The sequence below is a fragment of the Chiloscyllium punctatum genome, chromosome 10, assembly GCF_047496795.1.
Source record: "Chiloscyllium punctatum isolate Juve2018m chromosome 10, sChiPun1.3, whole genome shotgun sequence".
In the NCBI taxonomy this organism is placed as follows: domain Eukaryota; kingdom Metazoa; phylum Chordata; class Chondrichthyes; order Orectolobiformes; family Hemiscylliidae; genus Chiloscyllium; species Chiloscyllium punctatum.
The window spans coordinates 63,034,632-63,047,670 of NC_092748.1; the positions used below are offsets into that span (position 1 = coordinate 63,034,632).

The 13,039-nt window shown below is 38.1% G+C and overlaps 1 protein-coding gene across 1 annotated transcript in view; it reads left to right on the plus strand.

Moving 5' to 3' along the window:
- The window catches only part of arl6ip6 (ADP-ribosylation factor-like 6 interacting protein 6), a 28,928-nt gene extending 16,928 nt beyond the window's left edge, over positions 1 to 12,000 (plus strand). The window contains exon 4 of the mRNA XM_072579360.1: positions 9,012 to 12,000. Coding sequence (XP_072435461.1) covers positions 9,012 to 9,105 — 94 coding nt within the window. The 3' untranslated portion in view covers positions 9,106 to 12,000. The remainder of the gene's footprint in view (positions 1 to 9,011) is intronic.
- The last annotated feature ends 1,039 nt before the right edge of the window (positions 12,001 to 13,039 follow it).

A 13,039-nucleotide genomic window follows, 5' to 3' on the forward strand; every position in this document is an offset into this window, starting at 1 on the left:
AACAGTGTTAACATCTGTATTGTGCCTTCAGAGCTGAAGTGTTGCCTACTCTGTTCTTGTAACTTTTAGTTTCCTCTATACAGTTTGAAAACTTCAAAAATAACAGTAGCATAACACAGATTATCCTTGTGGAATGTATTTTATCATTTTGCAGTTTAATCATGGTGAAGACATTTGTTTCTAAGCAATGAACAATTGATTCTACACCTCCAAGTATTTGGACATTATAATTTGTGGGGTAATTGCATTGAAGGTCAGCAAAGTAGTTGTGGGGAAATCTTTGTGTGGCTACATCTAATTTTTTTTCAGAATTTGCCAACAAAGAAAGAAATCAAAATTAAAATACTTCCCTGAAGTGGATGAAATTATGCTAATTGGCAAATCTTGCCTCAATAAATATTCTATTTTTTTTTCTACTGTTATTTTATCTTTGTGCTTCATTAATACTAAACTATGGGCCAGCTTGACTGTCACTATGGTATGATGACTGAAGTTAGATTGATTTGATTGTGGCAAATGTAGCTGTCCAGCTGCTTGAATTTAGCAGTGTTCAAGGCTGTAATATTTAAAATATCCAAAGGTTGTCTTATCATTCACTTAAATCTTGCTCTTGCTCTTTCTCACATGCGCGCGCATGTGCTCTCACAGAAGCGAAAAGTCGGAAGGTCTGATTTTACAGACCCTTGTCAATTAGTCCACCGTGTAGCAGGAAGCATCAAGTGCACTGCTGAGATGAGGCAGTTACACACCTGCTTAAGCTTTCACCAGTTCTGTAACTGCAGCTTGATTCTGTGGGAGAAAAGTAAATTGCTTGTGAGTAGTATTTAGTTATGAATACAACAACTGAAGCAGAATGTTGGAATTATGAATTATAAATAGGAAATGCTGTCAATATTCTGATCAGGCAGCATTTTCATAGGGAAAGAGTTGACATTGCAGCTCTGTGAGTTACGGGCTTCCCCAATTTATGAACATCTGATTAAGAACACACTCATTTATGAATGCATCCCTTACAGGCATGTAATTTTAAACATCTGACATTGAAACATTTCTTGTACTTATGAATAGCTACTTTATATGGTCCTGCATTTTGTTCTGAACTGTGTACAAAATGACTTGCAAACTAACTCTGCAATTGAACCTGTTCACAACCCAGGTACTGCTGGTATTTCCTTCTAGACTTTAATATATGATGTAGTTATGGTTCTGATTTATTTTAAAGAAACCAGTAAAATGTTTGTTCATCAGGTAATTCCAATTTGTTAGAATATCCTTTAGCATAACCTTTTTTTTTTGAGGATATGTTGTGATGTAGGGCCAAACATCCTAACTTTCAGAGCAGCAGTGTGTACTATCTACAAGATGCACTCAGAAATTCACTTTCCGAACCCACATTCACTTTTATCTAGAAGGCCCAAGGGAAGCAGCTATATGAGTCTACCACCACCATTCTAAGCCACTCGCCATTCTGACTTGGAAATATATTGCTGTTATTTCACTGTGGCTGTGTCCAAATCCTGGAATTCCCTCCCTAAGACTTAACCCATAGCAGGTGGACAACAACGGTTCAAGCCGGCAGCTCACAACCACTCCTCGAAGGCAAGTTGGGACAGGTAATACATGCTGGCCAGCTAGCAAATCCCACAAATGAATAAAAAAGACTTCCTAACAGGCAATACTGTTAACCAAATGAAATTGTTCTATGATGAGGACTAAAGGCGTTGCAGTGAAAACAGCATATAACCAAAACATTTTTTGTTTCAGTTGCTTTTGAATTTTTGATTTAGTGCATTGGATTGCCTGTTATTTCCTTTAACACTATTGAGCTGAGTTTGTTTCAATTGGAAGGAATTGAAAATAAAATACTGTAATAAAACTGTATCAAACCTCAACACTACAATTAAGAGTATTGTGAAATGTTCTGGTAATTATATTATGAAAGGATATTCAGGCACAGGAGAGAGTGTAATCAGATTTCCAAGTTTGTTCCTTAAACAGCCTGGGTATTTACATCAGGAAAGAGTTTAACAGCCTTTGTCTCTTTTCTCTCAAGCAGAAGATTGAGGAGTAACTGATTGGAAGTCTTTAGAATTAACTTTCATAGAATGGATACTGAGAATATTTTCCCTTATGGGATGGAGGGGAATTATAATAGAAGATCATTTTAATATTAAACTGTTGCACACAAATCAAATTATGAATTCAAAATGAACTGCTTTATCCAAAGAGTTTTGAGAAAGTGCAATTTGTTACCACAAGGAGTGATTCAGTTGGATAGGCTTATAAGAATTAGGTGTGGGAGTAAGGCATTTGGCTATTTTGATAAGATCATGTCTGACCTGATTATAGCTGTTGCTACGTTTCCCTGCCCGTTTCCTGTAATCCATAACTGCCTTGATCAGAAAACTATTCAACAAGACTTTCAATATATTCAATGACCTAGTCTCCATTGTTCTCTTCTGCAGAGAATTCCAAAGGTTAATGACCATCAGAGAAGGAATTTCTCATCTTGTCTTGTGTTATAATCTACATGGCACCTTATTGTATGACTTTTGCAAATCCAAATGTACCACAAGTACTGGTTTCCCCACTATTCCGCCTGCTTGCCACATCAAAGACCTCTAATAACTTGTCAAACACAATTTCCCTTTTACAAAAACCGTGTTAGCTCTGCTTGATTGTGTTATGATTTTGTAAAAGGCCTGCTGATACCTTTTTTAATAACTGATTCTAGCATCGTCCCACTGACTGATGCTAGATTAATTTGCTTAGTTTTCTGCTTTTTGTTTCCTGCTCTTAAGTACTCGTGTTACAATTTCAGTTCTCCAATCCACTGTGACCTTTCCAGATGTAGGAAATTTAGAAAGATTACTACCATCCACAATCTCTACAGCCACTTACTTTAAGATGCTAGATTGCAGGCTTTAAGGGGAAGCTTGATAAGCACATGAAGGCAATGGGAATAGACTTTTCTGGTGGCATGCTTAAATGAGAAAGCTGGGAGGAGACCAGTGGAATGTGAAGACTGTCACGGCCCATTTAGGCCAAATGCTATGTTTCTGTACTGTTGACCTATATAATCCAATGTATTTTCCATTGCCAGTGAATAGAATTCAGTTTAATATTTAATAAATCTGGAAATAAATCTCAGTTTCTTTTAAAAAGTGTGGAATTTTTATCTAAAGACTACCTCCAAATTGTTTTTGAGGCATCTGATCATTATGGTATATCTCTTAAAGTTCATGAGATTGTTTCCTGAAGTATACAGTGTGCTCTGCATTTTTTTTTTTCATTTTGAAATCCTTCTCGGCTGTGATGTTTTCACTTCTGCAAAGGTGGTTGTGAATCTCACATTGGCAAGAATGGGCTTTTGACAATCTTGAGGGAAAATTTCAAATTGATTAGATTACTTAGTGTGGAAACAGGCCCTTCGGCCCAACAAGTCCACACCGACCCGCCAAAGCACAACCCACCCATTCCCCTGCATTTACCCCTTTTACCTAACACTACGGGCAATTTAGCATGGCCAATTCACCTGACCTGCACATCTTTGGACTGTGGGAGGAAACCGGAACACCCAGAGGAAACCCACGCAGACACTGGGAGAATGTGCAAACTCCACACAGTCAGTCGCCTGAGTCGGGAATTGAACCTGGGTCTCTGGCGCTGTGAGGCAGCAGTGCTAACAACTGTGCCACCGTGTAGCAAGAAAATTACATTCTCCACCAAAAAGCACTCATTAAATCTTAACAATATATATAGCTATACTTGCAGTAATGTGTTTATGACACTTGAATAATTGCATAGAGAACACACAAGTTAACATTTCAAGTCCAGTATGATGATTGTTGAGAACTCTGAAGAAGAGGATTACTGGATTTGAACCATAAACTCTGTTTTTCCCTCCATAGATACCAGACCACTGAGTGTCTGCAGCATTATCTTTGTTATAGATTTCCAGTATTTGTAGATTGTTACCTTTATTTCAGAGATCACGTGTATTTATATATAATTTTGTTTTTGCAATTAAACTTTGCCTGCAGAAAATGGTGTAAATGCTATGAAGCACTTTAAAGTTGATACCATATTACTTTGGTAACAGCTATAAAGGTTTGTATGGATACAGCATGTGGGCTAGCTGAACTGTGAGAAGGGCTGTCGGCACTTCTTGCAGTAAAAGTTCAGGAAGATTGTTTGGAGTTGAAGCTAAAACATTTTAGAATGTTCAGTGAATTTGGAAAGGCTGTCAAACCCACTTGCTTCATCAGATTAAAAAAAATTGTAAGTAAGTGATGCTTAACATCACGGTGGCTCAGTGGTTAGCACTGCTGCCTCACAGCACCAGGGACCCAGGTTCGATTCCAGCCTTGGACGACTGTCTGTGTGGAGTTTGCACATTGTCCCCGTGGCTGCATGGGTTTCCTCTGCGTGCTCCAGTTTCCTCCCACAGTCCAAAGGTGTGTAGGTCAGGTGAATTGGCCATTCTACATAGTGTTAGGTGCATTAGTCAGAGGGAAATGGGTGTGGGTGGGTTACTCTTCAGAGGATTGGTGTGGATGTGTTGGGCAAATACATTGTAGACTAATCTAATCTAATCAGAGTCCGGTTAAGGCTGGGTCAGAGCACGCTATATCATCATGAAGTTAAGTGGGCTTAAGGTTCTGTGGGTTTCAGTTGATCTGGATGTGTTTTTTGGGAGAGGAATTAATTGCAGTTTAGAACAAGAAAATGCTGAAGAAAAACAAGTGTGTACAAGTAACACAAGTGCTGCTCTTGTCACAAGCCTGATGGTTAGAACTTGGAAGTCTCAAGAAATACTGGTTATATGTTGTGGGAAAGGATTAAGGTTGGGGGGAAAATTTCTCAGCTATTGAGTTTAGAGGGTGGAGTGAATAAAACCCACAAGCAGTATTTTCTTGATCTTGTTGTTTTAAAGCTGAAATCGTATCAAGAGTTAGACACTTTGGATCAGTCTCTGGAATCATAGAGTTCTCCATGTTAGAAGGCGATTGCGCTCCCAAAAAGCAAATAGTCATTGAGGCATCTGGTGTTTGAGATTTTGAGGGTCTTCCAAGGCTACAACTTAGAAAGTGAAGAATAGAAATTCCTTTGCAAATACGATAGTTTAATGAAATTTGATGAATTCACAGAATGTGAGGTGATCCTGTCGCAATCCTTTGCTGCATTCTAATGTCCATTTTTTAAAGAAAAGTCAGTTCCTGAAGATTCCAACCTGAATTCAGTTCATGTTTTAGAAGTTTAAATACAGGATGCTTTTTACTGGATATAACATAAGTCGTTATGGAGCGAAGAATGTTGTTGAAAATATATTCTGTGCAGTGTGTATGGTTCAGCCATTAGATACTGTAGTAACTTGTGATATGAAACCAAGCAGTGTTGTACATAATGCTTGCATGCCACTTTTGTTATATGCTGTGTGATCTACTAGCATCCAGGGAGGAGCTGAAAGTATAATCCATTTGCTGTGCTTGGTAACAGCAGAGGAAACTGATAGTGACAGGTATACAATGTGTGGAGATGTAGGTGGTGGATTGGGGTGGACAAAGTTAAAAATCCCAACACCAGGTTATAGTCCTAAAGGTTTATTTGAAAGTACGAGCTTTCAGAGTGCTTCTGCTTCATCAGATAGCTCTGGAGCAGGATCATTAAAACACAAAATTTATGGCAAAAGATCACAGTATCATGCAACTGATATGATATATTGAACAAATCTGGATTGCTGTTAAGTCTTTCATCTTTTAGAATGGGTTGCAGGTTTCATTTCATTAGTATGTAAATCCCAGAACTTCTTTCCAGTTACATTTCTGAGATAACAAAGTTTTATATTAAAAAAGTGACATCTCCGCTCAGACAATGCATTAAAGGTGTGAGGTTAGTGTGTCAATATCCAAATGTTGAGTCAGTCTGGTTCTATTTCCAAAATAACAATTTATCAAACATTACGTGGATTGATTGCCTGCAGATTGTGTGCTTTTTGAATGAAATAGAATGTATCTGCAGTTACAATTCTGCAAATGCTGATTCACCCTATTCACGTGTGTGTGTGTGCGCGCGCGCATGTGAAGGAGATGGAGAGAGAGAGAGTGTGTGTGTCTAGTGTAGTGGGGTCACATGTAGTGTGACATGATTCCAAGGTTCCTGGTGAGGCCATCCTCATGGATATCGAGCTTGGCTATCAGCTTATTCTCAGCCACTCTGCATTGTTGTGTATCCTGAAATCAGCCTTGGAGGATGGTCACCCGAAGATCCGAGGCCAAATGTCCCTTACTGCTGAAGTGTCCCTGGTTGGGAGGGAACATCCCTGTCTGGCAATTGTTGCATGGTGTTCATTCATCTGTTGTCGTAGCATCTGCTTTGTTTCGCCAATGTACCATACCTTGGGGAAACTTTGCCTGCAGCATATGAGATAGGTACTCATGTGACTTAACCAACGTTGTCTGCCACGTACATGGTGGATGGTGTCCCCACGTTAATGATAGTATCCATGTCAACACTCTGACATGTCTTGCAGTGCTTACCCTAACAGGGTTGTACGGTGTTGTGGTTGATGTTGTCCTGAAGGCTGGGCAGTTTGCTGCAAACAATGGTCTGCTTAAAGTTTGGTAGTTGTTTAAAGGCAAGAAGTGGAGGCGTGGTGAAGGTCTTGGCGAGGTGCTCATCCTCATCAATAATGTGTTGCAGGCTGCGAAGAACATGGTGTAGTTTCTTTGCAGCTGGGAAGTTACAGGTACACAATCCTTTATCCAAAATCTCAAAATCCGAAGTTTTCTCATGAAGATTTTTTTTTCTGCATAACAAGGTTGTTTGGCATGCAAACAGTTAACTCAACTCTACATTCACTTGACCCATTTTGCAGCGTGACCCAGCATGAGCAGGCGTCAATTCTTTCTCAGGGCTAGTAGTACTCACAGGTGTGTCTGCTGTTCGGTAAGATTTTTTAAAATTTCACCGTTAAACTGTTACTTATTCCGAATTTGAGAAAAATCTGAATCCCAAAAACCAGCTGGCCCCGTGGGTTTCAGATATTAGGATTGTGTACCTGTACTAGACAACGAAGGGTACCCTATCCGTTACATCCAATGCCTGTCTCCTGAGGAGGTTATTATGGTTTCTCACTGTGGCACGTTGGAACTGGCGATTGATGAGTTGAGCATCGTACCCTGTGGTAACGAGGGCGTCCTTCCACACTTTCAGGTGTGTGTCATGATCTTCCTTATCTGAATGCATCCTGTCTCTATGTAGGGCTTGCCCATAGGGGACAGCTGTTTTAATATGTTTAGGGTAGAAGCTAGAGAAGTGTGGTGTCGTGAGGTTATCCATGGGTTTGTAGAAATGTGAGGTATTGCCAGTCCTTGGTAGAAGTGTATGTGTCCAAGAATGAGACAGATACTAAAGAGTAGTCCATGGTAAGTCTGATGGTTGATTGAAACTTGTTGATATCACTGTGTAGTTTTTTCAGGTCTAGGGTAAGAAAATGTCATCAGTATATCTGATGTGTAGTCCTGGTTGGAGGTCCTGTGCAGCAAAGAAGTCTTGTTCGAACTTGTACATGAAAATTGGCATATTGGGGTGTAAATTTGGTCCCCATGGCTGTTCCGTGTGTTTGGGTGAAGAATTGGTTGTCAAAGGTGAAAACGTGATTGAGGATGAGGCAGATGAGTTGTGAATGGTGCTCTGAGATTGGCAATTGTTAGTATCGAATACAGAGGCTGTTGCAGCAATGCTGTCACCGTGGGGTACGCTGGTGTAGAGTGCCAAAATGTCCTTTGTGACGAGGAATGTTCCCGGTTTGACTGGTCTGTGGGTGCTGAGTTTCTGTAAGAAATGTGGGTACCAACAACTGACTAAATTAGCAACTTCTTTGAGGTGGAGATTTCTTTGTTGCAACTGCAAGCAGTGAATCCAGTGCTTGCATCAGCATTGCTGATGGACAAATCATTGATGTTTTGTGGTACTGATCATAAGGAGAAAGAGGTCCCAGTGAGTGGGTGCAGCAAGCTTCTGTAGATAGAAGAAGCAAGCCCCACCAGGACCAGGCTATCAATTAGCAAGATTGCTAAAGAAGTGGCTGACACCTGCATCATGGGTGGTACGGTGGCTCAGTGGTTAGCACTACTGCCTCACAGCACCAGGGTCCCAGGTTTGAATCCAGCCTCTGGTGACTGCAAATTCCACACAGATGTTCTCCCTGTGTCTGTGTGGGACCCCTCCAGGTGGTCTGGTTTCCTCCCACAATCTAAAGATGTGCAGGTTAGGTGAATTGGCTATGCTAAATTGCCTGTAGTGTTAGGTGCATTAGTCAGGGGTAAATGTAGGGGAATGGGTCTGGGTAGGTTGCTCTTCGGAGGATCGGTGTGGACTTGTTGGGCCGAAGGGCCTGTTTCCACACTGTAGAAAATCTAATCTAATCATATGCCCAAATGGAACTTCTGCATCAAGTAAAATTGTGGGTTAATGTACTATCAGTAATACGAAAATCCTGCTGTAGTATTGTGCAACTTGTAAAATGCTCCACTTTCAATCAGGTACATTGCTTTGATTTTTGCTTTCATGCTTTATAACCTTCTATTTTCTGAGAACTTGATGTTTTTGTGTGAACTTCCTCATCAAATATTTTAATGTTTGCAAAAATGACTGTTCCACAAAAGTATTGAAATTTTGAAGGAAACCCAGATACACTGTTTTGGAATAAATTTTTTTAAAATTTTCAGTCCACAGAAGTGTTTGCACTGGACTCTGGCACTGCTAAAGTAAATGAATTATAAGATTTCTTTGAAGTAGGTATCTGACATTTCAGAATTTGAAACCAATCAAAATCACTTCATATAAACTAGGAGCTAAGTTTGTTTTTGAGATGCAAAAAATAATGCTATGTTCTAAGGGTTCAATGTTAGATTCAGTACATATGTTTGATACCATGATTTGAATAGTGATTTTAGGCCCTAAAGGCATCTAGTGCTTAAATATAACTTTCAATTTTCTGTTTTCAGGAAATTAACAGGTCATTCATTCCACATGGGCTACAACATGGCGATCCTGAATGGCATTACCACAGCTTTGGCTGTAATTTGGTGGTTCACCTAAAATCAGCTTTGCCAAGAGCATTGACTACTGCTGACCCCGCTCCAGACAAGCAAGCTTTCTTCGAAATAATGACATTTCTGAGAGGACCATTGGAAATGAAACTTTTTTAAAAATTACTTCAAAGATAAACTTATAATTGATACCATTCTATTGCCATTAACTTAAGCTTTAATGCTGTTGGTTTTTTCTCATTGTCTTTTCAAGTTGTTCATTAAAATCTTTCATTTGAGAATTTAACCTTCTTTTAGGTCAGTAAAGAAATTATCAGATTGTTTAGGTGAGAACACTTCATCTTATGGTTCCAAAATATGACTTTAATCTTTGCCTATAAAAGGAACCGATCAATTGTAGTGATATGCTTTGGTTTTGAAAACATCAATGGATTGCATTGTTGCAAGCTACATGCTTATGACCTCGTGGGTATCCAAAACATTTGCAGCTTCAGACAGTACATTTTGTTGTTGACTTCAAATCTATGCAAATATTGCAACCTGACCTGCAGATGTATTTTTGAATAATTTTCTTTTATATCTAGCAGCATGGATAGGAGTATGATGACTTCTGGGCACTAAACGCTAAGTAATTGACACAACTAATTAGTTGAGTCAGATCTTCTCTTTAACTTCTTGTATCAATCATATTGTTACATGCTAACATGACTGGTGAAACTAACCATCTTTCATTGCCGATCCCCCTCAAATTTGAGATAAAACTTTCAGGAAATTGTTGACATAAACATGGAAATTTTATCCCCACTCTTAAAACACCTCCATATTTTCAATATAATTTATTGCTTCGTGTTACTGTCAAAACTTTCACACCAATAGTTTGCTTTGAGTTGTCAGTCATCCGAAAATCATTTGGTAATATGTGAAACTTGCTGCTGACAATGTTGATTGTATCAAAATCTATTTGGATTTGTACAGTCATTCAAGTAATGTTGCTAATGCAGTGAGTTTATTTTCATATAGGGATTATTTCTACTACAGAAACCCCAGTTATAGAATGTCTATTTTGCCTGATAGTTTCCTAGTAATACCAGTGTATTCTGTTCAATGAGATGAACCAATGTTTATGATCTAAGTACTAGTTTCCATTCAAAGTAACTTTATATCGTGTGGAGTTCTATTTGTTAGCATTCATTATCATGAGGATTAAGGGAGAGGACAGATTTTTTTTTTCCTCTGTGAACTAAAGTAGAGCCACTGAACTTCAATATATTATTTGAATAGATTCCTCTCGGGTTAAATTTTGTTTATAGGAAAAATGAAATTGTAATATCAATTGCGACCTGAAATACACTTTGACTTTATAGGTACTTACTACTTCAGTATGAATGCTATTAAGTTGATGATTTGATAAATTCATCTCAGTTACAACAAAACATTTCATAGTGGCATGTTCACCTTTTTGAGATGTTTGTGAATTATATGATAACCTCACACTCTTCAGTCAAATCACTGATTCTACTGTAAGTACAAATACTTGTATTTGTGAATTCAGTATGGTTAAAGAATTATAACCAGGTTTACATTTATAGTTAATTTTGTATTTTGCATTTGTTTGAAAAGCAAACTTACCCATAAATCCTATTAACTTTTCATTGTGCTTAATGGTATTTTTGCAAAAAGCTACAAATAACAACACTTCGGTGAAATTTTAAAGTAATTGACACTTGAAATCTGCATTTGTTTTCACTCATTACTGTTTGGAGAATAAAATAGATTCAGGTCTCAACTGGCATTTCGGGAGTTTTAAATTTGTTTACATTCACCTAAACTGATGTTTTTAATACTACTTTTTTTTAAAAAAGAATTGAAAGTTAATTTCAAACCACCTTCATGATTTGCAATTTCTGTGGAGTTCACTTGTCCAATATTAAATTTTCCTGTGCCGCCTCATGCAACATTAAGCACTTATAAAGTGGCAGCAATCTGAACACCGATTTACCAGAATGACGTCAAAATTCTGCAAAAGTATAAAAATTTACATGATTTTCTTATTATAATTGATTGAAGCTAATTTATAATGTACAGAATGACTATGTTCTATGCTTCAACTACTATTGAAGGCAATTTACTGTTAAACTCTTTGCATATAATTCCTGTTGCAACTGATGTTCTGTTGGGGGGGCGAAAGGCCATGGCAAAGAATTATCCATGTGCACTCCTGTTTAATTTCTTTGGGAAAACTTCATCCTTGGTGCTGATGCTGTCAAATAGCAATGCAGTGCTTTTCTGTAGGGAATGAACAATGGAAAGATATTCATGTTGTCATACATTCTTGGAACTTTTTCAGCAGTCAATTTTGGAAACTATCTGAAGGAAATTGCTATATTCTTCAATCCGTTGTGACAACATTTGATTATTTAACAGAAATTATTTCCAATATTTAAATATATTTTCACTGAATTGACAAAGTTCAATAATACAAATGTTTTCGTTATTAATCCATCATTAAAGTTCAGTAATAGTTACTTTTATAAACCTGTATTAGAACTGTGATGTAGGTGAGCTGATATTCAAATTGTCCTAACCACAGTGATCAACAGGTGTCATATTGCTCTTCCTGATTAAGGAAGATATTTAATTTCACAGACATCACAACAAAGTGATTTTTTAAAATCCCACTTTTCATTTGATTGTCAGTTTGTGCCTAATCCTGGGAAATTTTATGGTCTGATTTTCTTAACTGGAGCAAGGTTGAGGCTACACATGGTTTCTGCAAAACCAACAGAGCAAGTGAAACATTATCTTCCTAGTAGTCTGATCAGGCTCAACTATCTTTAAGATTGGTGAGTAATTGTACTGTTGTATCTTTAAATGAAATAATACAATATTATCCATCATGGTTGGAATTTGATTTTTTTAACAAATAAAATTATATTTCAATATTCATAGCATTGATTTTTGAGGCATGCTCTGATTATAATTTAAATTATGGAGGAACAGATTAAATATTTAAAATTCATTGCTAATATCACAGTACACTTCATTAGTAGTTTCCATTTAGCCTACAGTGTACAGTTCAAAATTAAAGAAGTATTTTTGGTATTAAACAATCTTAGAGTGGCAGTTTGGCCCACCATACTGTTCTGGCTCTCTGTGTGAATCCCATTCCTTGAATTTTCCTCCTTGAAAATCGTTCTATATATTATTACTCCAATTTCATTTTGAAAGCCACAATTTTATCTGCTTCCACTACATTCCCCCAGACTGCATTTTAGATTTTAACCACTTGATCCATAAAGTTGATTTTTCTTCTCTCTTTTCTCTGGTTCTTTTTCTAATCAGTTTAAATCAGTATCTTCTGGTGTTAAATTCCTGCCAATAGAAATTATTTCTTTCTGCCTTTACAATTGCAAACATCCCTAGTTCCTTTTAAAAGGAAGGGTCCTAGATTCTCCGATCTATCCATGGAACTGAAGTGTCTCATCCCTGGAACCATTTTATGTACTTTTGCACCTTTTCCAATATTTCTGTATCCTTCTTAAGATGTGGGACTCAGTGTCCTTATTCATAAAGTTTAGGATCTTGTATGTATTATTAATTGCTGTCAATGTGCCCAGCCACCTTCAATGATCTGTGACCATCCTCCGGACTTCAGGGCAAGCAACAACGCAGAGTGGCTGAGCAGAAGCTGATAGCAAAGCTCGGTGTCCATGGGAATGGGCAACCCAACTAGGACCTTGGGTTCACGTCACACTAAAGGTGATCCCACTGCATGTTACGCTCGCGCGCGCTCTCTCGCTCGCTCGCTCACTCACACTCCAACACCCATGCAGACTCTTTCTCTGACTCAAGCGCTATCTCATATATATACACACATGTACACTCCTGCACTCAAACCGATACATGCACTCTCACAGACACAGTCCATCACACACACACTTAAAGAAGCCTATGTGCACACTCACTCTTCTGCTCGTACACAC